This window comes from Meriones unguiculatus, chromosome 20 (genome assembly GCF_030254825.1).
Source record: "Meriones unguiculatus strain TT.TT164.6M chromosome 20, Bangor_MerUng_6.1, whole genome shotgun sequence".
Lineage (NCBI taxonomy): Eukaryota > Metazoa > Chordata > Mammalia > Rodentia > Muridae > Meriones > Meriones unguiculatus.
The window spans coordinates 38,561,327-38,587,931 of record NC_083367.1 but is presented as its reverse complement, the minus strand read 5'-3'; the positions used below and the strand labels follow the sequence as shown (position 1 = coordinate 38,587,931).

Genomic DNA, 26,605 nt, shown 5'->3' with positions numbered 1-26,605 from the left:
GAAAAATGGAAAAATTTTTCCAGGGACTTTATTGGTTTCTTATACATCCCCCACATTGACAACAAAGATCGACACTTCAATGCTGTGTTAAATATGCTCGTTAGTCTGCAAAGCAGCAAACTACCACTAAATACATTTCTCATGTATTATAAATAATAATTACATTGAGGTTTGCCTTACACAAACTGCTTCAGGATTTACATCTTTGCAAATATGCAAACTCCGCTCTTCCTTCTGTTTCTTCTCTCGTACCTGCCTCTCTTCTTCAATCATAACCTTGGGTGTCATAGCTTCTAGTGGTTTGCCTACTTCTTTCCATTCCTTAACTTCAAACAGTAGAATGATAATTTCTCTTTTACTAGTTAGACTTCTGTCAGCCCAGATTAGTCTCTGAATCATCATAGTTTGTTTTCTGTTACAATTTCCTGCCTCATTATTCCTAATGCTTATGTCTACTTCTCTGATTTTATTAATGATATTTATGTATTTCTTTTTGTTTTTTTAAGATAATATCTCACTCTAGAACTCCCTATGTAGACCTGGCTAGCTTTGAATTTATGATAATATCTCTGTCTAGTAAGTGCTGGGATTGTAGCCATGTGTCACTACATTGGACTTCCCTTATAATATTTAGACTGACAACATTTAGCATATAAATATATTTTGGTATAACCAAACTAACATGGTGCATCATTTCGAGCAAGCAGCTAGAGATAAGTTCTTTTCTTCTGTCTGGTTGTACAGCCCAATCTTTTGTAGCATAATCCAGAGAGTGTATGAACATGCCTTGATGTCAGCATCACTTGCTACTTTTCTCAGCCTCATAGGTGAACCACTAATAGGTCTATGAAAACTTCTGGTAGAACTTCAGGAAAATATAACCTCTCAGGACCATTGGAGCAGCCTGGGTGATTTTCGTAAAATATGTTTAATACACTAGGAAGGAAAGACTCCATGAGTAAAATCCTGAATTTTTAAAATATAATGCAAGTAGAGCCCAGCACACTTGTAATCTTAGCACTCTCAAGGGGAGACAAGAGGATTGGTAATTCAAAGTTGTGGTGGTTTGAATAAAAATGGCCCCCATAGGTCCATAGGGAGTGGCGGTATTATGAGGTGAAGTGTGGCTTCATTGGAGGAGTGTGTCACTAGGGGTGAGCTTTGAGGTCTCAGATATTCAAAGCATGCCCTGTGTGACAGTTCTTTTTCTGCTGCCTTTGGATCTGAAGTAGGACTTTCAGATACCTCTCCAGCACCATGACTGTCTGCATGCCACCATGCTTCCCACCATGATGACAAGGGACTAAACCTCTGAACTGTGAGCCAGCCCCAATTAAATGTTTCCCTTTATAAGAGTTGCCACGGTCATGGTGTTTCTTCACAGAAATAGAAACCCTAAGACAAAAAATCATGCTCAGTTACATGGTGAGTGCGAGGCCAGCTTGGGCTACATATGGCTATGTTTCAAAAGAATAATTAAATAAAATATAGAATAGAGGTCAGCTGTAAGATCCATGTACCCCTTTGGAAGGCTGGCTATTTCTGTAGCACTCACCCACTCCTTCCTTCACTAGCTGATCATTGTACTTTGGGTTTCCATGACAACAGTCCCTTGGGGTTTTCCTCTTTCTTTTCTGTCTTCTCCTCCTCATGCCCACCAAGTTGTTTTTGCCAGTCCCTCATATTCATGCATACCAAAATACATATTTTTAGGAAAACATACAAATAGAAAGATATTCATTAAAGTAATTAGACTTGTTGCTTGGCAGGGGGGAGAGGGAGTCAAACCAGAGAAAAATAAGGAGACAAACGGACTAAACAAATAAACAAAATGAGGGAGAAGCCCTACAGAGGCCAATGATGATAATGTGCCATAAACAGAGAGTCTGTAATTATCTAAACTAGACTCCGCAGTTGAAATACAACTGATGAAAGGTAGGGAGGCCACGAACAGACTGAAGAGAAACAGCCTAGCAAGTGAACTCTCCTTTCGACTACCTTAGTTAAGCATGATCTGTTTCTCTAAGTTTAATATACAATACAAGGTTTTTTTTTTCAAAGAGGTATACAACAAACAGCATAATGATGTACTAGCATAATATTATCCTTACGTACCCTAATGTACCTGCTGTGTAGATCCCATTATTACCTTTTTCAGTCACACTGGGGGAAAAATTCTGAAGGCTAACACTTACCTTCATAGCCTTCATTGATGACTCCACGGGCACGTGTTTCTTCGCACTGAGAAACAGTATTTAAGGAAAAACTTCTGAATGACTGAAGCTGGTCTTGAATGTCATGGAAAGTGGGTCTTTGGTTAGGTTCCTGAGCCCAGCATTGAGACATTAAATTCCACCTGGACATGTGGGTAAAGATGAGAAAGTACACAATGACAGGATGTCGTTACTGATATAAGATCTGGGGAAGGGGGATGTTAGAGAGCCAGAGTTGTTTCTACATTCCTGTGTTTAATACAAATCAACAGAGTGAAGATTTGTTTTTAAGAGCGGCTACAACATTAGAGCTTATAACACACAGGGCACGTCTTTTGAAAGGTTGACATTATCTCAGCAGTAATCAAATCCAAGTCAATAGATGTGTAAATAGATGCTTGGAAATGTCTACTTAGCACATCAAGGATCTACCACCTTTAAAAACTATTGAAGAAGCAGAGCCTTTTTAAACTTCATAGAAAGGTACAACAAAATCTAAGGTTTACTCCACCTACAGAGATATACAGTGGCAGAAAGAGAATGAGAGGTGGAAACCAGATTTGAGTCCAGGACTATTCCTCATACACTACCAATATTCATTCAGACACTCTCAGTTCCCCAGACATTCACAGCAGGTAGACTGAATTGCATTTTCCTGAATGACTTGTATATGTATAGATACATATATGAAACATATACATACATATACATATATATGTATGAAATGTATATACAGCACTTGTTACAGAATCTACCCATTGACTCACCATACATGGATTAGACATTTGTTTTACACCAGCATAACATTGGGAGCTAGGGTTCCCAGCAGTGTGGTTCCTGTCTTTACAGGTGAAATATACAGTAAATGAAAAACAGTGGCAATTTATCACACTACAACTGAAATGAAGGGGGTGGGAAATAACCTTATAAATATTGTCTATCATTAAATATTTTTAAGGTTCCCACCTAAAAGAAGATAATCAACTTCATTTAAGAGGATGTGCTATATGATCTAGTTCAATTCACCATTTTAAACCATCTTTTTAGATAATGGTCACATTTCCCTGTAATAACTCAGTTCATCTCATTTCTAGGCTATTCCCATCCCATCCATCCTTCTTTCCAAATAGCATCAATATATCCACCAGGAAAGAAAAAGGCATATTGCTATGTGGTGGCACCACAAGGGACCCTCCCTAATCTCCAGGTCTCATCTGGAATTCAATCCAGAGTAACAGGCCTCATCTACCCTGTGTGTACCCACACAACCAAGTCTCTGTCAGCTCTGCTGGTTCTTGGGGATCTTCCCCCTTAAGCAGGGCATCCATCGTCTCTAGCCTCAGGCTTCTTTATGACTCTACCATAGCTTGGATCTGTAGATGGGTCTCAAGAAAGCCACTCACTACCATTTCTGCTGTATCCCCATATGAGGCTACCTGGCTAAACATCTAACTCCACACAAAATATCCACACCATATGGGAAGCAAAGACAGTCTGGAACATAAACTTGATTTTCTGTCTGACATGCCATTCTACCTTCTTAACTATGACCCATCTCCCTGTGTCAAAGCAGGGAGGGTCATTTGTTCAATGTTCTCCCTGTCATCCCTGCAAAGGCAAAGGCACTGCTTTTGTTCCTGACCTTGATGCGGCCCACACAGTGGCCCACTGGAAGCCTGCAGACGAGGACCTAGCTACCAAACACCTCCTACCTCTATCTAGGACATTCTCTTCTTCTCACACTAGCCCAGAGCTTAACAGCAATGAAGCTTCTACTCAGGCTCTCTTTAACAGTGTAGTAGTTAACACTGGTACAGTAGCTCAACTTGGTATTTCATACACCACTAATCCCAAGCTAAAGGACTCTGGGTAGCTCTGTTACCTCCATGATTGGTCTTCTAAGCTATAAACATTTTTAAAATTTAGTTATTTATATAAATTTTCATACGTGAGTACCATATATACACTTTGCATACTTATGTCTCTCTATATATACATATATATTTCTATCCCTTCCCCCAGCTCTTCCCATGTTCCTCACTCGCTCTCAACAATTATATAACCTCTTCTTTTTAAATTATTGTTGTTAAACACACATTCATATATACACATATACCTACTGAGTTCATTTAGCATTTCACATATGTACATGTACTTAGGGCTGACCACTTGAGATGAAAGAGCTCTCCCTCAAAAATATTGATTTTCCCTTGCTCAGCTGCCATTGCCTGTAGCTCTTCATCTACAGGTAGGACCTTAGAACAATTTTCAATCCATGTCCACAAATCAAATTGGGCAGGTCCATATTGCTAAGATTCCATGGGTATAGCTTCCTGTCATGTCTAGAAAACATAATCTATGACCAATTACATGCTTTCTTTTTTCTTTCTTTCTTTCTTTCTTTCTTTCTTTCTTTTTTTTTTTTTTTGATTTTCAGAACGATGAAGCAGATTAAGGATGAACAGAGGAATAGATAAGTAAACACAAACCAGGTAGCATTTAGAAGTATTCGCATATCAATAGAAAAATATATAATTCAAATTGTGCTGTGTTCTTCCAAAAGCACAGGGAAAGTAAACATGTGTTCTAATACACGGGAACATTTCTGGTGAGTTCCCACGGAGGGTCCTTCTTCAGTGATGCCATTTCAGCCTGTGAACTTGTAGGAAGAGAAGACCCTAGTCATTGGAGCAGAGTGTGTACAGCAGTCAGGAAGTGCACGAAAAGAGAGGAAAGCACACGCAAAGTGCTACATTTGGAAAGAGCTTGGCACGTTTTAAAATCAAAGACATCCAGAATGGCTGAAGTGTGATTGTGGAGGGGAGGAATGAAACGACCTCAGAAGGGGGAGCAGAGTCACATAAGTCTCACCAATCTAGCAAGCAGCTACTAGAGGTCTAAAACTACACCCCTGCATTTGTAAAGGATAGTTCCAGCTGATAGATGGGTATTGGATGGCAGAAGAGCCAAGTGGAAGCTATCGACTAAGAGGCATTATGGTTTGGACTAAGCAATGAGACTGGAACCAGAACAGGATTATATTCAATCACTAGGTAACAAATGCCCAGAAGTCATCATAGGTATTAAGGTATTATATTTAAGGGTCTGTATTAGGAACTATAATGCAGTCTTGAATATTTTATAGTTAAACTCCGCTTGTATTTATTTCACTTCTAGACATGTAGCTCAAGTCTAGGTTAATGCTGAAAATCCAGGTATTGTGAAAAAACATTAGATGTTTTCTATGGACTGTTCCGATACCTTCAAGGGACAGACATACAGTCTGGTTACAGAATGCCAGAATTAGCTTTATTTTTTCCTTGTTGACTTTTTTCTTTTTTCTTTGTATTTTCTATATTAATTACAGTTTATTCACTTTATATCCCACCGGTAGTCCCCTCCCTCATTTCCTTCCAATCCCACCCTCTCTCCTTCATCTCCTCCCATGCTCCTCTACAATCCCACTGATAAGGGAAGTCCTCCTCCTCTTCCATCTGACTGTAGCCTATCAGGTCTCATCAGGACTGGATGCATTGTCTTCTTCTGTGGCCTGGTAAGGCTGCTCCCCTATGAGGGGGGAGGTGATCAAAGAGCCAACCACTGAGTTCATGACAGAGACAGTCCCTGTTCCCTTTTCTAGGGTACCCACTAGGAGACTGAACTGCCATGGGCTACATCTGTGCAGGGGTTCCAGATTATCTCCATGCATGGTCCTTGGTTGGAGTATCAGTCTCAGAAAAGACCCCCAGGCCCAGATTTCTTGGTTCTCTTGCTCTCCTTGTGGAGCTCCTGTCCCCTCCAGGTCTTTCTACCTCCCCCTCCTTTCATAAGATTCCCTGCACTCTGCCCAAAGTTTGGCTATGAGCCTCAGCATCTGCTTTGATTAGCTTTATTTTTATTATGCTAGGATCACAGTTGAGAAAGAACTAAGTAATGACCAAATCCATAGCCTCCTCTTTTATAATCTGTGTCTTGTAGGCACAAAGCTGACCTGCTGTTTTCACAGATAAGATTATAGTTGATATCAGATTGCGGATCCAATGGCAGTAATTAAAACATAATCTGGGTGGCTAATCTAGAAGTTTTCTTAAGAATTAAAATGAAAAAAAAAAACCAAGTAACTCTTCAAGGCAGTGCTTCTGAGAATAGAGATGATTGCCTAGATACTGGCAAAATATGTCAAGCCATCACATTTCAAAGTTTTGGCTTATTGGTAACCTAGTAATAGACATTACTTGGAGGAGTGGAAGGAAGAGGAAGGAGAAAGAAGAAAGTGAAGGCAGTCAGCCCCATGGCTGACACTTAACCTGTCACCCACACACCTGCCATTGTCCTCTCAAAGTGCTGGCTCTTATTTTATCTATATAATTTATTTGCACAGATGTGCTTAATATGTTTATCTAGGAAGGCTTCTTACCTTGCATTAAATTTAGTCATCACTCTTAATCTTCTAGATGGCAAAACACAATATACAAAGCCTGTCTGTCCCAGTGGGCAGAGACGGACACAGACTAAGAAGCAAGGAGCTACATAAAGCTAAAATAAAAGACTGTAGCCTTGGACAGCAATAAACTGGCAACGGGATGAAGTGAAGAGGCTTTTAAGAATTTAATAATCCTAAGAAAGCTTTACTTAGGTCTTTCAAGTAAATTAGCAATTACAGCTGTGGCTCAGGGGTGGCGTCTTAGCAATGCTCATGTCGGTGCCTAGTACTGTACATGACACACCTCCAAAGGCACAGTAACAAACACCACGGTGCATTATACTAGATGGATTTGCTATTTCTTGGGTTCATTTAAATTTGTATGGGATGCTTGTTCTAATCTAGGAGAGTACCCACTATACTTGGAGTAATTCATTTGGCTAAGTATTGGGCTTCAAATCCTTCCCCTGCTAATGTGACTCTTTGATCTTCTTTACATCTTTGCTTTTGTTTTGTTTTGTTCCAAAATAGCATGAGACTCGTTAGTGTGTTCAGTATTACTCTTCATGCATATTAAAGTCCTTGGCTTCATGAAGCCATTGAAGTTCGACAGGGGAACATGTCATGGCATCTTTTACTTTTAAGCGGGCAAGTGTCTGTAACTGTTTAAATAAGACACAAAAAAAATACAACCTTCAAGAATCCCTCTTCTCATTGTGTACAATCCCAGAGAGACTTTCTTGGGACTGAGCTGAACATTTTTAAGAGTCGAAGTGATAAGTTCTGACTGCATGGCCTGCCACTGTTGCCTCCTACATCTGCGGGTCTCTCCGACAAGCCTGCCACTGTGATGTGTCCATCACAAGGCCCCAGAAAGCTCTTACTTACAGAAGATGTCCCTTTGATCCTGTTTCTTCACAGGAATGGTGTGGTGGTTGTTCACGGTAAGATCTGGAGAGAGAACAGTGTCGGCTGGGCTCTGGGCTTTCCCCTGTCCACCTGAGCCTTTGCGCAGACTCCAGGAATGCTCTGAACTCCGCATTCCAGCAATAGCTAAAGAGAGCGGGGTTTGCAGAGCTCACCTGACTCAGAAAGCAGCCAGGTGCTGAGCATTTAGGTGGTGAGTGGAAGGCGCAGTGAGGCTCAGTGCAGACTTTCAGCCTCTAAGCTGTGCCTGTGACCTCAGAGAAGCGCTTCAAACAAAACTTAGTCCCCCTTGGGCTCCAAGAAGAGAAGTTAATCTTTATCATGACAACTTAAGGCCATGGCCAGATTGAATGGCATGAAAGCTCTACTTCCCAGGCAGCTTGTTTCCATGGTGTCTCTCAGTGCTTCCCAGGGATCTGCAGAGTCACAAAGCTAAAAGTACTGCTCACTTTTTATGATGCCCTAACTAATTACAAAACCACCAATGGGCAATCTTGGTTTCAGGAAAGTATATTTTAATAAAAAGTAGGTCAACATTCAATGGTATTTATGGAGGGTTTTTATTTGTTTGTTGTTTTGTTTCTTAAGCTTTGTTTGGCCTTTTTTTCCCCTTAACCTACAGGTCTTTTGATTATATGTTATGGTTTATGATTTTGTGTTTTTATGGGATTTCTGTGTTTGCCAGTGTGTGTGTGTGTGTGTGTGTGTGTGTGTGTGTGTGTGTTTGCATCTACATGTGTCTCTTGTGCACTTCTTTGGATCTTTGTTTTTTTGATTTGTTTTGTCCTATTCAGTTTTGCTTGTTTTCATTTTGGCTTATTTTATTATTACTTTTTTTAGACAGCTATTTGCTTCTAATAAGAGAAACTGAGGAAGGATGTGGGTTTGGGTGGGTGGCGGAGTTGGGGATGATATGGGAGGAGTCAGGGGAAGAGAAACCATAAGAAGAATATGTCATATAAAAGTAGTAAAAAATAGGTCAATAATATATTCATTTAAGAAATTATTTAAGACAAAAGTAAACTAAATGTTATCTTTTCCCTCTATTCCTAATAAGAACATTCTAGTATTTCTTCCTCCTTGAGTTTTTAATTCCTTTGAATACAGCAAAATCTGAGATACTTATGCTTTTTATTTCACCACACATCAATTTATATTCATTTCCATTATCCCAAGACAAGATAACTGAACACAGAAAAATGTAAAATTCAATAATATATTTCTTAAAAATCTATCCAAAAGTATTGCATGGGTTTTTTGTTTTGTTTTGTTTTGTTTTGTTTTTTTTGATGATATATGTTCCCTACCCCTTGTGGAAGAGAATAACATGAAAGATAAAATTATAAAAGCATAAGGAAATTTTTTTATAATTACGGTTCTAGAAGGAATTTCTGAGTGTTAAGATATGAGTAGGAGGTAGAAAATAGTGATCAGTTTTCAAACTATGTAGTTAAAATCTATTGCATGTTTGGGCATACTAGTTTTTTTTTCCCCCTCTAGCCCTAAATTTAATGTCTGCTATTATTTATTTAAGTTAAAGGTTTTCTCATCTTCCCCCCAGACACTTACAAATCAATTTAAGGCACTGCTATCAAATGTGGCCAGGCGGGCACACATTGGAAAGGTCTAAAGGCTGAATCAGAAACATGTGGCAATTTATATCTTCTAGCTAGAAGATTGAAATTATGCAGAAACATTCACTGGTACAGCGTCCAACCAAGGTGCCCAGCTCTTAATCATTCCTTGGCTCAGCTCTAAATAGTCCTCGAAATAACACAGCACGGTCAAGGCGGCACAACCACGGTGTGCATCCGCATACTGCCAATTCCTTCTGCATTTGTCTGTGCCACACAGTTTAGCACTTTATTACGTGCTGGCTAGCCAGCCGCCTGCTGCCTCCGCCATCTCATCCAGAGCACATTCCAAGATGCACAAGAGCTGAGGCCCTGCCGTAAAGACCTCTGTACACACACAATCCTTGGTTTGGCAGGGTATATGCGATCGTTTATACTTGCTTGTTATTTGTTGTTGTTGTTGTTTTTAATAAATCTTTTAGGTGAAATGCCCCTTAAAAAAAGTCCCAAGATGTGGTGTTTCTGTCGATATTATCCACGGGAAGTGAATAGCTATTCTGCACAGCTGAAATTTTTTTTCCTTTGTAATTAAGCTCAAGTCATTCACATGTAAGGAGCTGCTATTAGAACTCAACGTAGCCAGGATCAATTTGACCAAGTTATTGTACATTGCAACAGTATTTTTACACAATTATAGTTGTGTTTTACTGTATGTCACAGCAATTTTGTGTTAAGTGTATAAGCAAATCAATCTGTATAATTTTTAGTAATACTATATCCCATCAATCAGTATAAGTTATATCAAAAAGACAATTGAACTTTTAACTTTTATATTCCTATGTAATAGAATATTTTAAAGTACAAATTAAGGTAATATCCGGATAAAGACTCTCAGAGTAAAATGAAGAAGTACACACACACACACACACACACACACACCCCTCATAGTTACTTATTTGAATTTACTTACAATGACTACAAATATATTCTACTCTCCAAATTTTGGTACTGAAGTAAAATACAGCATGCATACATAAAAACAAAGCCCTAATGTATTGAGTAAATTAAATCCCACCCTCATCCTTATGTGGGATGTGCAAATACATAAATCCCAGGTTTTCTTTTAACAAGCCACTCTGGGGAGCGCTATGACTGCGTGTGCACATGTTTCTGTTTTGGGGGCGCTTATGTTAACGTAATTAACTTACAGATCATCAGGACAATTTCTTGGTGGCTCCAGTCTCCCTCCTGCTTGCACATAGTTTAAAACATCAAGGTTGGAATGCACTGGATAAGGTTGATGACCAAGAGTTAAAATCTCCCAAACCAAAATTCCAAAAGACCTAGGACGTTAAAGGGTTCTCTTTAATTATATTTATTACAAACATCAGGTTTACAGTAGCTTCTGCAACGTTATTATTCCTGGGGCTACAGGGTCTACTTTGTGATTGGCATTATTGGCCTTATAAAAAGCAAACAGGAGACTTAAAAGGAGGTTGATATTAAGAAAAAATAGAACAAGACAGTGTGGATGAGCCACATTTCAAAGATGATAGAAAAGCTTAGGTGGTGGGGGGGGAGGATATTATACACACACAGAGACCCAGACAGGCATGTGGAAACAGGCGCACATGTACACAGAGACACAAGCACACAAGAGCACATGCAGACACACATGGAGGTGAGCAAGAGAGCTTGTCGCCGTTTTCTCTCCCCAATCCTGAACGTGAAGAGGATAAAATGGCGACAAACATGGAGAAGACAGTCGTAAATGAGAATGGATTGCTGAGGGTGAAGTTTCTCCTATATAATTTTCCTTGTGGCTTCAAGAGCTTAAAATTCACTGAAGAAATCTATAACCTTTTAGAAGCTCGAATCAAAAGCTGGTAACCAACAAGCAAAACTCAAATAATCACGAGACTAAACTTTCCCAATGTTTTATGTATTTTCATGATCCATGACTTCAATTCTATCTATAAACAAGTAGAGACGTCCCCTATGGAAAGCATTGAGGCACATTCATGAACCTTATTGATAAATACAATTTCTACTAGATGTAGTCACTTTGGTGACTAGCAAAATGCTTGAAATAAATGAGTCTATTTCATGTACTATTGTAAGATAAACAGTGAAAAAAATTATTGATAGCGGTGTAAAAGATATGAGACCTATCATAGATCTCCTTGACCACCAGCCTCAGGTGAGGCATTATATTTCCCTGCACACACATATAGTACAGAGAGAAACAGAGACAGAGATAGAGAGAAAGAGGCAGAGAGAGAGAGAGAATAAAATATAATTTAAAAACAAAATTAGACATCCTGATATTTAACAGTTTTGTCCCCATTTTTCTGTGTCATATTTAGCTCACCATACATCAGACTGAGAAGTGAAGATTCCATCCATCAAGTTTTCGGGAGCCATCCACCGCACAGGAAGCAGGCCTTCCCCTCTCTTTCTATAGTAATCATTTTTATAGATTTCCCTGGCAAGCCCAAAGTCACCAATCTTGACTACCCGAGGACTGGTATAATCTTTCACAGAGACAAGGCAATTCCGAGCTGCCAGATCCCTATGGTAGAAGTTACATTTGATAATGACAAGCAACATTCCAGAGATCATACAAGCAAGGCTAGAAGGTCTGGAAAGAAGAAAGACATCTCATGACTAACACTAATTGACATTTTTTACAAGATCCGGAATCACTTAGGAAACAGACCTCTGAGCAAGTCTGTAAGGGAGTTTCCATATTAGGTTAGTTGAGGTGGGAAACCTACTCTAATTTTGGACAGCTATAGGATAGCTGATTAAATTTAAAAAGAAAAGAAAAGAAAAAGGAAGCCAGCTAAGCCCAGCATTCATCTCCCTGTGCTTCCTGAGTACAGATGCAGGTGACCAGCTGCCTGACACTCTTGGGGCCATGACTGCCCTGCCATGATGGGCGGTTCCCTCAGACTAAAGGCAAAATAAGCCCTTGCTCTCCTCCTTAAGTTGCACTTGTTGGAGACCGCTTTTCTCACAGCAATGAGAAAAGTAGCTAACACAGAGGCTATTTAGAGTGACACTGGTACTTTGAAGGAATGAGCATGTTTAAATTCTCTAGTACGGACTACCCAAGCTACACATGGTTGTCAGATAACTGTCCAAGAACCTTGGAACCAGAGTGTCACAGTACCTGTGGATGAAGTGCATTTGCTCCAAGTAGACACAGCCTTTTGAAATATCCACACACAGCTCTACCAGGTCAGCCAAGGTGAGTAAAGGGCCATGTAACTGTAAGAGATGAAGGAAACATTATAAGGACTTTCTCACCTGGCACAAAATACGTACACATATGTATGAATATATATGAATACAAAAATATGTATGTATGTATATATGAGTGTGTACACTTGCATCGGATGCTCTAGAGGAATTTTGTCATAGTTACAAGAACTCAAGAGGGAAACATAAAAATATACATGGTATCAAACTATATTTGTAAATTTGAAATCTAGTTCTACCATAAAAAACGTGAATTTTCTTATTAATCACTTCTCTTGTATGTAAAATGGGCATAATATGACAGACTTCTCCAGACTCAGAATAAGATATATGATTTTGCTAACATACAAGTAAGCACTTAATAAAGAAAATAAATGCTATCAGATATCATGGTAGTAGCAATTATCTATTAAAAATAATAACCCGTGCCAGGTAGGTTAATGCCTTAATGGCTTTTGATTGTGTTAGTCAGGACAATGGGCTTGTTCTACATAGGTGCCCCCCCCCAATGTAAATTGTTAGCAATACTATCTTTCCAGATTACATTTTTATCTATAAAAGCCAGCACAAATATAGACAAGCTTATCCTCATTGCAAGGAATTCTAGCAGGGAACAAAAGCCAGTCAGATTTTTTATTAGTAGCATATGGAGAAAATTCAAAGTTCCTGCCTGGAGGCCATAGTCATATATTGAGCCTTTCCATATCCCTGCAATTACCTTGGTCCAAGCCTTTATCATCCCTAATCTTATGCATCCAAAGACTTCCCATGTGTCCAGCCTCTTGTCTTTTCATTAGCTCCCTTGTTGTGCCTCACTTCCTGTAGAACCCATTATCAGATGTTGGGCACAGCCTCGTGGTAGCCCCAGGCTACGTCAGACTCTCTACATGCCCATTAATTTCCCCCTCGCTTCTCTTCCCAGAAGCTGAACTTCAGTTTTCTGAACTCCTTGCCCTTCCTTAGATCTGCTCTGCATTTTTCAAGCCTCTTCCTTTTCCCATGCTATTCTTTCCTCACTAGAATAGATACTCATTCTTGAGACTGACCACATCCTTCACTGGGCTTCTCAAATGACTCTCGAACCCACCGTATCTTACAATTGGTCAATTGCTCATGCAAAGGTGCTGCTCCATGCTTTGCTCACTCCATGAAAGTGGATGTTGTCTTCTTATTCTAGAATGGAAGACTGCCATGGCCCCATACATCTCTGCCCATGGCTGATTCCCCAGGCTCTGACCTGCTGTTCTAAATGAATCTTTATTAGGATTATAAAATTTCAAGAGGAAAATATTCAGGTACTATATCCATGGATTTGAAATATAGTTCTGTTACCAATTCCTTGAATTTGCTTATATTTATTAAGTGGGCAATTTTCTTATACATAAAATGAACATGATACAACTGACCTTTCAAATTGAAAATAAGATTTGTAATGTAGTTTACATATAACAAGCACCCAATAACACCCCTTCTAAATCAGGCCCACCCAATACCTATGTCATGCTATGTCTGAATCCTGCCAGATATCCTGACTGGCTGACTAGCTGCTATATAAACAGAACCCTACTTTTCTGTGAGCAAACCCCAATTTACTTGCAAACTTAAACTTCATGCTGGTGACTAGCATCTTTCTGATAAGATTTGCACGAACCTGCTGGCCTGCCTGAATCCCTCTTCATGTTTCTTATCCTTTATAACATGTTGGAACACCCCATCATCCCGTATTTGGCCTCCTTAACATTAGATGCTACTATCACCTGCCACTTTTGTTTCTTGCTAAACTTTCTAATCATATTAAAGCTTGGTCAGTCTTTCCCTGCAAATGTTAATCACTCAATGAGACAGTACTTATTACTCTTCCATCTCCTGCATTGGTTTTAGTTCAAATCATATGCTAAATACTCCAGGTAAGCAAAGGTATGGCTTGCCCAGCTCTCCCCAACTGGAAATTACTTTCCTTCCTCCATGGTCCAACAATGTATTCTCTAATCCACTCTAACTGTTCTTTCTGTTTTCTCCCTTACATGAATGACAAAGAAATGTGTCAACATGGCCTAACTACAGGAACTTTGAAATTTTACATATGCCTGTTTTTGTTTTTGTTTTTACTGTTTGTTTGGTTTTTTGTTTGTTTTGTTTTGGTTTTTTTCTTTTTTTTTTTTTTGAGACAGGGTTTCTCTGTATAGCCTTGACTGTCCTGGACTCACTCTATAGACCATGGTAGCCTTGAACACTTAGAGATCTGCCTACCTCTGCCTCCCCAAGTGCTGGCATTAAAGGTGTGTGCTACCACGCCTGGTTCCATGTGCCCTTTTTAAAAAATAAAAAATCTTTTTTCAAGATATATTTATTTATTGTTTATATAGTATTAGCCTACATATGTGCCTGTGCACCAGAAGAGGGCACCAGATCTCATTATAGATGGTTGTGAGCCACCATATGGTTGCTGGGAATTGAACTCAGGACCTTCAGAAGAACAGCCAGTGTTCTTAACCTCTGAGCAATCTCTCCTGCCCCATATGTGCTTTATTAACAAAATGCAGTGGGACATGTTCCTTTAGATCAAAAGCCATAGTCTATACTGTTCTGCCATTACAACCCAATGACAAGTTGATAAATTTGATTGCATTTGGAAAGCACCACACTTACTTTTACGTAATTTGTTCGTGTTTTTCTGTCTTAATATGATCCTGGACTACAAAATTTTTTTAAAAAGACAAACAAACAATAACAACAACAAAAACCTTAGGAAATGCTTGATGTTTCAGTCTCAATGTTTCAGTTCACCGGTAAGAGAGCTGACCTTCCCAAAGTGAAAAACTCAGCTACCATTTCCGGACTTTGCTGCTGTTAAGCTTTATGCTGCCATCCCAGCAAACCATCATGGACAACAAGAAAGTTGCTTCTGAGTACTTCCGTATGAAGATGACTGGTACAAGTAAATTAGCACAAAAGGATGGCGTGTCTGTGATATTGTCACATGGGAGCAAAGCACCCAGCAGAATCCTGCCTTCCATAGTGAGGGTACGACAAGGCCCTGGAAAATGTTCTCAGTCAGCAAGAAAGGCAGTAGAAGAACTAAAGTGCACCAGAATACCAGTCAGTAGAGCTGATTGTGATGGCACATACCTTTAATCCCAGCCCTTAGGAGGCCCTGAAAACATACAGGTAACATTTATACAGACTGAGCAAATTGTACGTATATTTTACGAAATATATACACATATGTATGTAACAACAATTAGTGAAAAAAGAAGCTTTGAATTTGAAAGAGAAAGAAAAAAAAGAGAGAGATGGGAAAGTTTGTGTAGAGAGGTGGGGAAGGGGGAACAAGGTAATTATAATATAATCTCAAAAATGAAAAGAAATAATTAAAATAAATAAGGGGCAAAATAAAAAAGCAGCAGATCAGTGAGTAATAAATGCCCCCCAAAATTAACGACACACACAAAAAAAACAAACCTTTGCCACAAGTGAGTGCTTTCTTAAGTCAGAAAAGGGCAGTCATATGATGGATGGTAAAAGGGCTCAGTATGGGCTAGAGTGAAGGAGGACACCGAGACAAACACAAAGGAAAGCCTGAGAAAAGCAAATGTATGGTCACCCTGGAGTAGGCACCAGCACTGGCTCCAGGGCGGATGTGTCCAAGAAAGAAACTGAAATGCTAGGTTAGCATTCTAAGAAGAGTGACACATTCTGTCATGGAGTAAATAGAAAAGGTAAATGAAGATGAAAACAAAACACGGTGCTTATGAACTGGTCCAAGTATGGAAAAATAAAGTAAAATTAAAGGTCCTCTCTGCCTAACTGAGCTCCATGTAATGATGAAAAGTCAACATAACCAGGGGCAAACTTGGATACAGGTAAGAGGGAAGACACAGTAACCATTGGAGAATGGGGAGAGGTCTCTCCTGTGTGTGGTGCTGGGAGCAGTGGGACAGGTAGTGTGTTAAAGTCTCTTCCACTTTAGGAAGTAAATAAATTTCCCTACAAAATGAATAGTCAAAATGTGTCAGCATAAGCAGGCAATTTAAGAAAACAGGTAAATACCAGAAGACAAGTGCAGACCTGGATGTGCATTTGAGACAGTGCACAGCCTCCTGATTTTACTTCTCCTGAACTTTACTTAGCCATACAGTGCTTAATTCGATTAGGAAAAGAAAACAAGTGTTTGAAATCTACATTTTAGGCTTCACGGCTTTGCCCCTTGTCTTCTCATCTGAGGTATAATGTAGAATCCTGCAGGAAGATCACTTCCTGGCTTTTGTCCAGCAAGCCAGAGTACTACTGGGAACCAGACTGTGCCAGGCACCAGGAACAGATGGATGGATGGACTGGAACCACACTGAGAGGGCTCAACTGTAGAGCAGGGGCTGTAAGGGTGGGTATCTGGGTGCAAGGAGCAGACAGGACACTGGATCGATGGAATGAGAGAGGATGCATGCAGTCAAGAGTTTTGTTTCAGCCAAAGTAAGTTTGACATGCTGATGGAGGACACCAAGAAAGCAAGGCCACTAAGTCAACAACAAGTCAACAATGCCTAGGACAGCATGCACACAGTCTGCATGGGTCTGCACCAGATGGAGGCCCTAGAGTTGAAAGAGGAAGGAGACACATATCCTCAGCCTTAACCCAGAAGCTGTCTCCGAATGATAACTGCTTGAAAATGAAAGTTTACTTTTCTCCAAGGAAGTCTCACTGGGGAAGCAAAGTACTCTTAAGGGTAAGGCTACCCTTAAGGGTGGGCATGCCCTTTTGTTTCCTATTCAGTACTAAAACCAGGCTCAAATATTAGCTCAGGGTTCTAATTCCCCTAATCCAACAACATGCACTTTCTTTCCATAGCCACTTGCAAAACTTCTCCCACCAGCCGAAGTTGCTGCCTTGAACTTGAAGAAAATCAACAGGAAACTCTAGTATTTGCTGTAGAGAGCGAATTCTCCAGCTGCCTACCTTGGTCCCCCGGGCTTTGCGCAGATAGCTCAGAAGGTCTCCTCCTTCCATCAGCTCCAGAATAATGTAGTGGGGCTCACTCTGCAGACAGACTCCCAGCTGCTTCAGAATGTTGGGGTGATCAAACTTGCTGAAAGGTGAAAAGGCACAAGCTGAAAGACATGACAATGATAGCAGCTCCAGCTGGGGTCTTCAGGGAACAGAGCAGTTCTTTACCCAGAGCATCCCTTCCAAGCCCTCACTGACGTCCTCTAACAAGGGAAAGCTTTCTTGCCTAAGCCCTGCCTTGTGTGTTTGTCTTAAGGAGGGAACGTGGCAACCCCTAGTGGCCAGTGCATCTGAGGAGAATAGAAGAGGTTTTAAATGAAGCAAGGTTTCTCATTATGGAACTTTTACAATTGGGAAAGAAAGGAATTTTTTCTTTAAGGGATCATTGAAAGCATGCCTGTGTCATCACAATTTTGACATATATCCTCTCCCTTTCAGTGAAACAACTCAGATTTTCTGGTTTAGGCCTCATTTGTTTGTAAAGACACCAGAGTGAGTAAGCCCCATCTTATTTAGAAGACCCAACTTGACCTCCCATGAGCCTCTGCCTCCCACTTCTCCTTAAGACATTCTTGAGCAGTTGTCATGACAGCTGCTGACTGGAACCTTCTCCACCAGTTTCCTAGGCAAGAGATATTCTTGCTAATATCAGAACACATAAAATAACATTGACCCTGGGTCTGTTTGACCCATTATCCCTCATTAAGAATAGATACATTTTTAAAGCAAAACAGCCTCAGAATTTGCTTGCAGGATGCACTCCTTACTGAAAATAAGAAATGGGAAGATGCTTTGCCTGCAAACTGCCTACCCAGGCTCCCAAGAATGGCTTCTATAGAATTAATCGCATTAAGTAATGCTACAGATGTATTTCCTCTTAAAGTTTTTGCCCATGCTTATTTTCAGGATTACCTGGTATTATCAGGTCATTTAGGGTGTTAAAAATCAGACACAGATAGGATGGCCATTTTTATTATGTTAATCCTACTGATCGATGAACATGGGAGATCTTTCCATCTTCTGATATCTTCTTCAATTTCTTTCTTCAGAAACTTGAAGTTTTTTTCATGCAAGTCTTTCACTTGCTTGGTTAGAGTTAGAACAAGATATTTCATGTTTTTTATGGCTATTGTGAAGGATGTTGTTTCCCTAATTTCTTTCTCGGCCCATTTGTCTTTTGCATACAGGAGGGCTACTGTTTTTATTGTTGTTGTTGTTTTAGTTAATTTTGTATCCAGCCAATTTGCTGAAGGTGTTTATCAGTTGTAAGAGTTCCCTGGCAGATTTTTTACAAAAGCAATCTACAGATTCAATGCAATTCCCATCAAAATACCAACACAATTCTTTACAGACCTTGAAAGAACAATTCTCAACTTCCTATGAAAAAAACAAAAAACCTGGAATACCTAAAACAATCCTGCACAAAGATCTTCTAGAAAAACTGCATGGTACTGACATAGAAACAGACCGGTGAATCAATGGGATTGAACTGAAGACCCAGAAATAAACCCTCATACCTACAGACACTTGATCTTTGACAAAGGAACCAAAACATACAATGGAAAAAAAGGCAGCATCTTCAACAAATACTACTGATCTAACTGGATGTCTACATATAGAAAAATGCAAATAGATCCATGTTTATCACCCTATACTAAAGTCCAAATGGATCAAAGACTTCAAGATAAAAACAAATATACTAAATCTGTTAGAAGAAAAAGTGGGAAAGAGCCTTAATATCTTGATTGACACAGGAGACAACACTTTAACAATGCTGAATGTCCTTAGTCAGCAGGGAAATGCAACTCAAAACAACTCTGAGACTCCTTACACCCATCAGAATGGCTAAGATCAAAAACTCCAATAAGAACACATGCTAGAAAGGATGTGCAGAAGGGGAACCCTTCTTTATTAGTGGTAGGAGTACAACTTGTACAACTACTTTGGAAATCGATCTGGTACTTTCTCAGACAATTGGGAATAGCGCTACCTCAAGACCCAGCTATCTCACTCCTGGGCATATACCCAAAAGATGTTCCACCATACAACAAGGACATTTCCTCAACTATATTCATAGCAGCTTTATTTGTATTAGCCAGGATCTGGAAACAACCCAGATGCCCCTCAACCAAAGAATGGATACAGAAATTGTGGCACACTTACACAATGGAATACTACTCAGCTATTAAAAACAGGGAAAAAATGCCGACAAATGGCTGGAACTAGAGAAGATCATCCTGGTAAGGTAACCCAGAAGCAGAAAGACACACATGGTATATACTCACTTATAAGTAGATATTAGCCATATAATAAAATCTACAGTCCTAATGAAGCTAAACAGCAAGGAGGATGCTTAAATCTCATTCAAAAGGGTAAACAGGATAGACACCAGAAGCAGTTAAAGAAAGGGGATGGGACAGAAGCCTACCACAGATGTCCTCTGAAAGACTCTACCCAGCCTAGGATCTAAGCAGAAACTCAAACTTTGGACAGAGAGTCTTATGAAAAAAAGGGGCAGGAGGGAGATAAAAGGAGGGGAAAGGAGCTCCACAAAGAGAACAACAAAGCCAAAAATTCTGGCCCCCCAAGGGGGCCTGCAGAGACTGATGCATCAACCAAGAACCATGCATGGAGAGAACCTAGACCCCCTGCTCAGATGTAGTCCATGGCAGCTCAGTCTCCATGTAAGTTCCCTAATAAGGGGAGCAGGAGCTCTCCCTGACATGAACTCAGTTGCCAGCTCTTTGATCACTTCCCTCGGGTGGGGTAGCCTTAGTAGGCCCCAGAGGAAGTAGATCCAGGCAGTCCTGATAAGACTTGATAGGCTAGGGCCTATCAAGTAGGGAAGGAGGACTCCCTCTTTTCAGTGCACTAGGGAAGGGGGACATGGGGGGAAGAGGGAGAGAGGGGCCACCTAGGAGGAGATGAGGGAGGGGGCTACAATCGGGATACAAAGTGAATAAAATGTAAAATAATAATAATAATAATAATTTTTAAAGTAAAAGTAAAAAATATCATACACAGAGAAATAAAGGCTTCCTATTCACACTTGTCAGGAAAAAAAAAAAAAAAAACCTATCACTGCATGTTCTATGCTAATACCTCATGAGGTGTGCCTCCTTCAGGAATTCAATTTTCTCCTGGTCGGTGGAACCCTTTTTCAAGGTCTGTGAGAAAGGAAGACAAGGCAGAAATCAGACCCTGGGAAACCAGTGGGTTAGTAGAGAACATGCTTTCTTTTGTTGCTTATTTTGTTTTCTTTGTTGTCTTGTTTGTTTTGCAATATCTCCTCTGATGTCTGGAACTACGTCACAGACAGAGCATGTGCACGTGATCTGCACAAATCCCCCGTTGGTGCTGTGTGCGGTCTCTGACACTGGGTAGTGGTGGCGCACACCTGTAATCCCAGCACTCAGGGAGGCAGAGGCAGGTGTTCTCTGTGAGTTCCAGGCCAGCCTGGTCTACAGAGTGAGTTCCAGGACAGCCAAGGTTACATACAGGAATTCTGTCTCGAAAAACCAAAAAGAAAAAAAAAATAGAGTATCTCAGTCTTTAGGATTGAATAACAAATATGTAAGGTTCCTCTAAAATATGGAATGGCATTTGTTTTGTGGGTTTTATTAATTTATTGTTTATTTTTTATGTGTATGGTTCTCTGCCAGTATGTATGTTGGTACACCATGTGTGCACAGTGTAGAGGCCAGTAGAGAGTGTTAGATCCTCCAGGATGAGAGGTACAGATAGATGTGGGATGCCATTTGATTCTAGGAATCAAAACTGGATCTCCCGGAAGAGCAGCCAGTGTTCTTAATGGTTGAATCCTCTTCCCATATGTAGAAATGTGGAAATTTTTGTTTTGGGTTTTTCATTTTGTTTTGTATTTTGAGACAGGGTTTCTCTGTGTAGCATTGCCTGTGGTAGAGCTCACTCTGCTAACCAAGCTGGCCTCGACTTCACAAGAGCTCCACCTGCCTCTGGCCTTCCCAGTGCTGGGATTAAAGGTGTACTCCACCACTGCCTGGCGTGAAATACAGAAAATCTTCCAGACACGCCAATTTTGGCATTCAGTAAGTTGGATTTTCTTCTCAGTATCTACATTCCAGCTCCACTTGGAATCGCTCCCTAGTTCATATATTTGGGGGTAGAGAGGGAGATGTTTCCCATCTAGTCAATAGATGTAAGTTACTCGTGAAATTTTATTCTAAAACTCTCCAGTCTCTTTGCCACATAATGTAGGCATTTCTGGCAAGGGACCATTGGGGCTCACAGCCTGGGTTGACTTCTCCTAATCAGACTGCAGAAGCAGTCGGTGGAGGGCTCAAGGCCTGGCATTGGGGAGCCTGCTTGGGGACCAATGGCAGGCTCAGAGATGGTGAGGAGGAACCTGATTGGTCACCCAAAGCTATATAACGTGCTCTCTCTTCTGGAATAAACCAGTCTGCATCCGCTGGCCCTTGGATTGCATTCCCCCGACTCCCAGGGTCTGTGTAATGAGTCTGGTGCCTCTCAACCCATCGGCGTGGACCTCCTGTCCTCACCCACGGACTGGACCCTCCAACACCATAAGTCACATGATCTCAGTTTCAGCTAACAAAACAGAAGAGAAAAAACTGGTGTGGTAGAGAGGTTTATAGAAAACTTCCTCCTTCTCGAACAATGCATGTAGACCATCCTGTCATCTCTCCTTGGTCTTAATGAGGAGGTGATGCCACTCACACTGGCACTATGCAGCAGCAACCAAGAATAAATTCAACAGGATTTCAGAAATGGCACCTGTACAACTCCATCAGCATTCATCTCAGCCATGTGAGAAAATAGATAGATGAATGATAGACAGACAGATAGACAGACAGACAGAGAGAAAGAGACAGACAGACAGACATATATGTTTTTTATGGGCTTAGACTAGACAAAGTTAAGGGCTTTTCAAGCCTATCATTTGGAAATGAAAAAGAATTTTACCAACTTGGATTGGCCATCCTTAAAGCAAAAATCTCCATTAATCAGTTATCAAGGTATTATTTACTTATATGAGATTGCCCAGCCCTCTATCAAAAAGAAATGTTACCAAAATGCAAGAGCATATGCTGTGGTTCCTTAAAATGTGTCACATGCACGATGGGAACCTTGGTGGGCATGGACAGGCTGTGTCAGCCTCTATGTTCCATCACCTTTGTCTGGTCCACGCAGAGTCTGAAATCAGCCTCTAGGCTTCTGAGTGGTAGGAAAAATCAGAAAATCATGACAGGAAATTCAGATTTCAATGGTTTTCATCACTAAAGCAGTTTGAGCTGCAGGGGCAAAATTCAACAGTTACAACAGAGACCACGTGGACAGCAAGTTTGAGAAAGCATTGAGACAGCATCTTGTGTAGCTCAGGCTAGCCTCCAAATCTGTCTGTAGCCAAACATGACCTTGAACTTCTAGTCCTCCCACTTCTTCCTACACCGTGTTGAGAAAACAAACATGCACAGCACACCTTGTTTTATGCAGTGCTGGCGACCACGCCTGGGGCTTTTTAAGTACTAGGCAAGGACTCTACAAATTGAGCTATTATGTCAATAGGAAATAAAACTCTGCCAGGTCTTAATTAATTAATAGCCTTAGTAGTAACATAAACTACTGGATATACTCTTCTTTTAAAAACCTATGTGAGAAATGGGGAAAATAATGGGTGTGAGTTCGAGGTCAGCCTGATTTACAAAGCAAGTTCCAGCACAGCCAGGGCTACACAGAGAAACCATGTCTCAAAACAAAAACAAAAACAATCAAGCAAACAAAAAATGCTCTTTAATCATCCTCCTCCTTTGGCCAGGAAGTGGTGGCACACACCCTTAATTCCAGCATTCAGAAAGGCAGAGTCACAAGGATCTTTGTGAGTTCAAGGCCAGCCTGGTCTACAGAGTGAGTCCAGGAAAGCCAAGGCTACACAGAGAAATCTTGTCTCAAAAAACGGAAAGAAAAAAAAAATTGGTGGCTTTTATAGTAATGACAGACTTCTATATTCTGCCACTCTTCTTTAAATTTTATCTTATTTTTAAAATGTTATTTATTTAATTTTATGCATGTGAATATCTTGCCTGCATGTATGTTTGTGTACCACTTGTGTATCTGGTCCCACTGGAAGTCAGAAGAGGTCACTGTGGATCCTATGGAACTGGAGTTACAGACAGAGGCAAATCACCATGTGAGTGACAGGAACGAAACCCAAGTCCTCTGCAAGAGCAGCAAGCACTATTACCCACTGAGCCAACTCTCCAGCCTCAAATTTATCTTATTTTTTAGTTCCTATGCTATTTGTATGTAGCCTTGCTATACAATGTGATGTTTTGATTTGTATCTCCATCGGCTAACAACCAAATCTAGGATGCTAACATATTCATCACCTTAAACTTTTATCATTTCTTTATTAGTATGTAGACTGAAACTGTCTGCTGTGAGACACACAGTGTTCTCGTTCACCGTACTAGAAGCCTTCCTTTCAACCAATAGCACTGAACTTTCAGACAGTCTGTGTCTGTGACAGGGCTCAGGGGTGTGCGTTACCTTCACTGCCACTTTGACTTCTCCACTCCCCACTCCTAGGATGTCCACGGCTGTGCCTTCGTACACTTCTCCAAAAGCTCCACTTCCCAACAAAAGACGCAGGCTCAGTTTTTCCCGAGGGAAGGCAGGAAGACTTTCAATCTCCTCTTGGGTTGGAAGAATACTGTAAGAGAGCAGTGTGTTTGTTCTCCCTCAGAACCTTACGTTTGTACTTTTGATTGGAGAGAAATCGAGCAATCTCAACTTGATAGCGCTATGCATTCTAACATTGTGGTGAAGAACTCTGTGCTCCCACAGTGTTTACACAGCGCGTTGTTCTACTTCTGGAAGCCATCATTTATATGGCTCTATGAAAGTGGAGCCTACCCCAATGCTTCTACCGCGGCTGCTCCTATCAAAACGAGGAGTTACAGAATTCTCTGGGTTGCTACTGCAGGTGAAGAAAATAGCAAGAAGCAGCTGGGCACCGGAGCATCCACTTCACCCGTCTCACATACCTGCCCTCATGCCAAACAGGACTTACTATGACCAAAAAGTCACCTCCTCGACTACTGCAGTAGCCCTCAAAAGGCTGCTCTTCACCCAGGAGTATTGTGATGTTGGTACTTACTCTAAATTAAGTACATTTTGAGTTTTTTAGCAAGAATCTTTTTTTAAAAAATGTTTTTTTTAAATTTACATGAATTGATTGGTATTTTGCCTTCATGTATGTTTCTGTGAGGGTGTCAGATCTCCTGGAACTGGAGTTATAGATGGCTGTGAGCTGCCAAGTGGGTGCTGGGAATTGAACCCCAGTCCTCTGGGAGAGTAGCCAATGTTCTTAGCCCCTGAGCCATCTCTCCAGCCCCAACAAGAATCCTAAATATCAGACACACAGTGCTTTCTAAAAAGCAAAAACAAACAAAAATCACCTCTGAAGAGCTAGTTTGGTTCTCGTCCGTATCTATTTTAAATCCTGTTTTGTAGATTTCAGCAAGTAAGACCTATGACCGCAGGATTCTTTTTACAGAGAGCATGACATAGTGTCTCATGCAAAGAAATACTTATTTTCCTTAATTATAATGATAATGAAAGTTTTAAACTCATCTGTCTTAAAGAGACACTGTGGGCAATCATCAAACAGCTTCCACAATGGAATAGTAAGATACATGCAAGACCTTTAGAATTTTCTCACTTCTCTGTCACTATCACCATTTCAATTAACTACCTTACCATTCACTCTTTTCAAAGGGAGACATTTCTCCTTTTTGAAAGTTTGTTTTTTAATCACGTGATTACATAACGAAAGGCAATGGATCTGTCTGTACCTCTCATAGGAGAACCTCATACTTCACCATTTGTCCCAAGTCACATTTGAGACTGCAAGCAAATGTTACTGACAGTGACACTTGAAAATCCCTGGGAAATGTGGCCTGTGTAGACATCCTTGTTACAGGGCCGGCACTCTGCCTAAGTGAGCCAAGAAGATGGCCACGTACTGTACTGCATAGCAGGCATTGGCCAGTCCCACCCCAGCCGCCAGGCCTCGAAGCTCAGCCAACTCTTTGTCGTCGTCCTCCTTGAGAGCTGAGAGCCCTTCCTTGGAAGCTCTGTGGTTTCTCAAGCTTCTGTGCCAGACTATAAAGAAAACAGACAGTTTACTAAGTAAACTATTGCTTGAGAAATACACGTGTTTTAAATGCACATGTGTGTAAACACTGCTGACAGTAACAGAGCTTCATTTTAAAATATTCCTGTAGTAAATTTTCTAGTTAAATCTGGGTAAAAGTCCATATAAAAACCACACAATTCATATATTTTTAATCATAAAGTTTACTATATTCCTTACTACTTCTACAAATAAGTTTTGAAGTCTCTTATTAGAAATGCACTTCTGGATCTAGCCTATCAAGTCTCATCAGGTCTGGCTGCAGTCTTCCTCTGTGGACTAACTCGAAGTTTTTTTCAACTAAGGACCATTCATGGAGATTACCAAGAACTCCTGCACAGATGTAGCCCACGGCAGTTCAGTCTCCATGTGGGCTCCCTAGTAAGGGGAACAGAAGTTGACTCTGACATGAACTCAGTGGCTGGCTCTTTGATCACCCCCCCCCCTTTGGGTGGGGGCACCATTACCAGGCTACAGAGGAAGACAATGCAGACAGTCCTGATGAGACCTGTTTGCCTAGGTTCAGATGGAAGGGGAGGTGGAAGGCCCCTATCAGTGGACTGGCAGAGGGAAGAGAAGAGGAAGTGAGGGTGGGATTAGGAGGGGATGAGGGAGGGGGCTGCAGCTGGGATACAATGTGAATAAATTGTAATAAAGAAAAAATAAATTAAAAATTAAAACACAAAACAAAAGAAAAGAAATGCACTTCTCAAAATTACCTGTAAGCTAAAACCAAACTGTTTTAAAACTTTGCAAAATGATTATTAATGAAGCATACTCCAGCAGACCTGAAGGAACGCCTCTAATACAATGGCACATCAAGAGTTAAAATGTTTCCAATGATCTTTTCCCCAGCCTTTTGGCTAAAATAAAGTGTAAAACATTTTCAATGTGATGTATAAGACACACATGTGTACATCAGAGCTGGGAGGACGGACGGATGGATTCCCAGCACCCATGTAAACATTGAGTATAGCAGCACATAGATGTAACCCCAGTGTTGGCAGTA

At 40.6% G+C, this 26,605-nt stretch overlaps 1 protein-coding gene across 2 annotated transcripts in view; it reads right to left on the bottom strand.

The window, feature by feature from the left end:
• Nucleotides 1-26,605, bottom strand: part of Ros1 (ROS proto-oncogene 1, receptor tyrosine kinase) — a 133,313-nt gene that overhangs the window by 5,278 nt on the left and 101,430 nt on the right. For both annotated transcript variants that reach the window (XM_060373298.1, XM_021653063.2), the window contains exons 36-43: nucleotides 25,427-25,565; nucleotides 23,949-24,111; nucleotides 20,505-20,569; nucleotides 17,355-17,484; nucleotides 12,313-12,410; nucleotides 11,509-11,709; nucleotides 10,346-10,480; nucleotides 2,196-2,356 (exon numbers count right to left, since the gene is read on the bottom strand). In XM_060373298.1, the coding sequence (XP_060229281.1) occupies nucleotides 2,196-2,356; nucleotides 10,346-10,480; nucleotides 11,509-11,709; nucleotides 12,313-12,410; nucleotides 17,355-17,484; nucleotides 20,505-20,569; nucleotides 23,949-24,111; nucleotides 25,427-25,565 (1,092 nt within the window). The remainder of the gene's footprint in view (nucleotides 1-2,195; nucleotides 2,357-10,345; nucleotides 10,481-11,508; nucleotides 11,710-12,312; nucleotides 12,411-17,354; nucleotides 17,485-20,504; nucleotides 20,570-23,948; nucleotides 24,112-25,426; nucleotides 25,566-26,605) is intronic.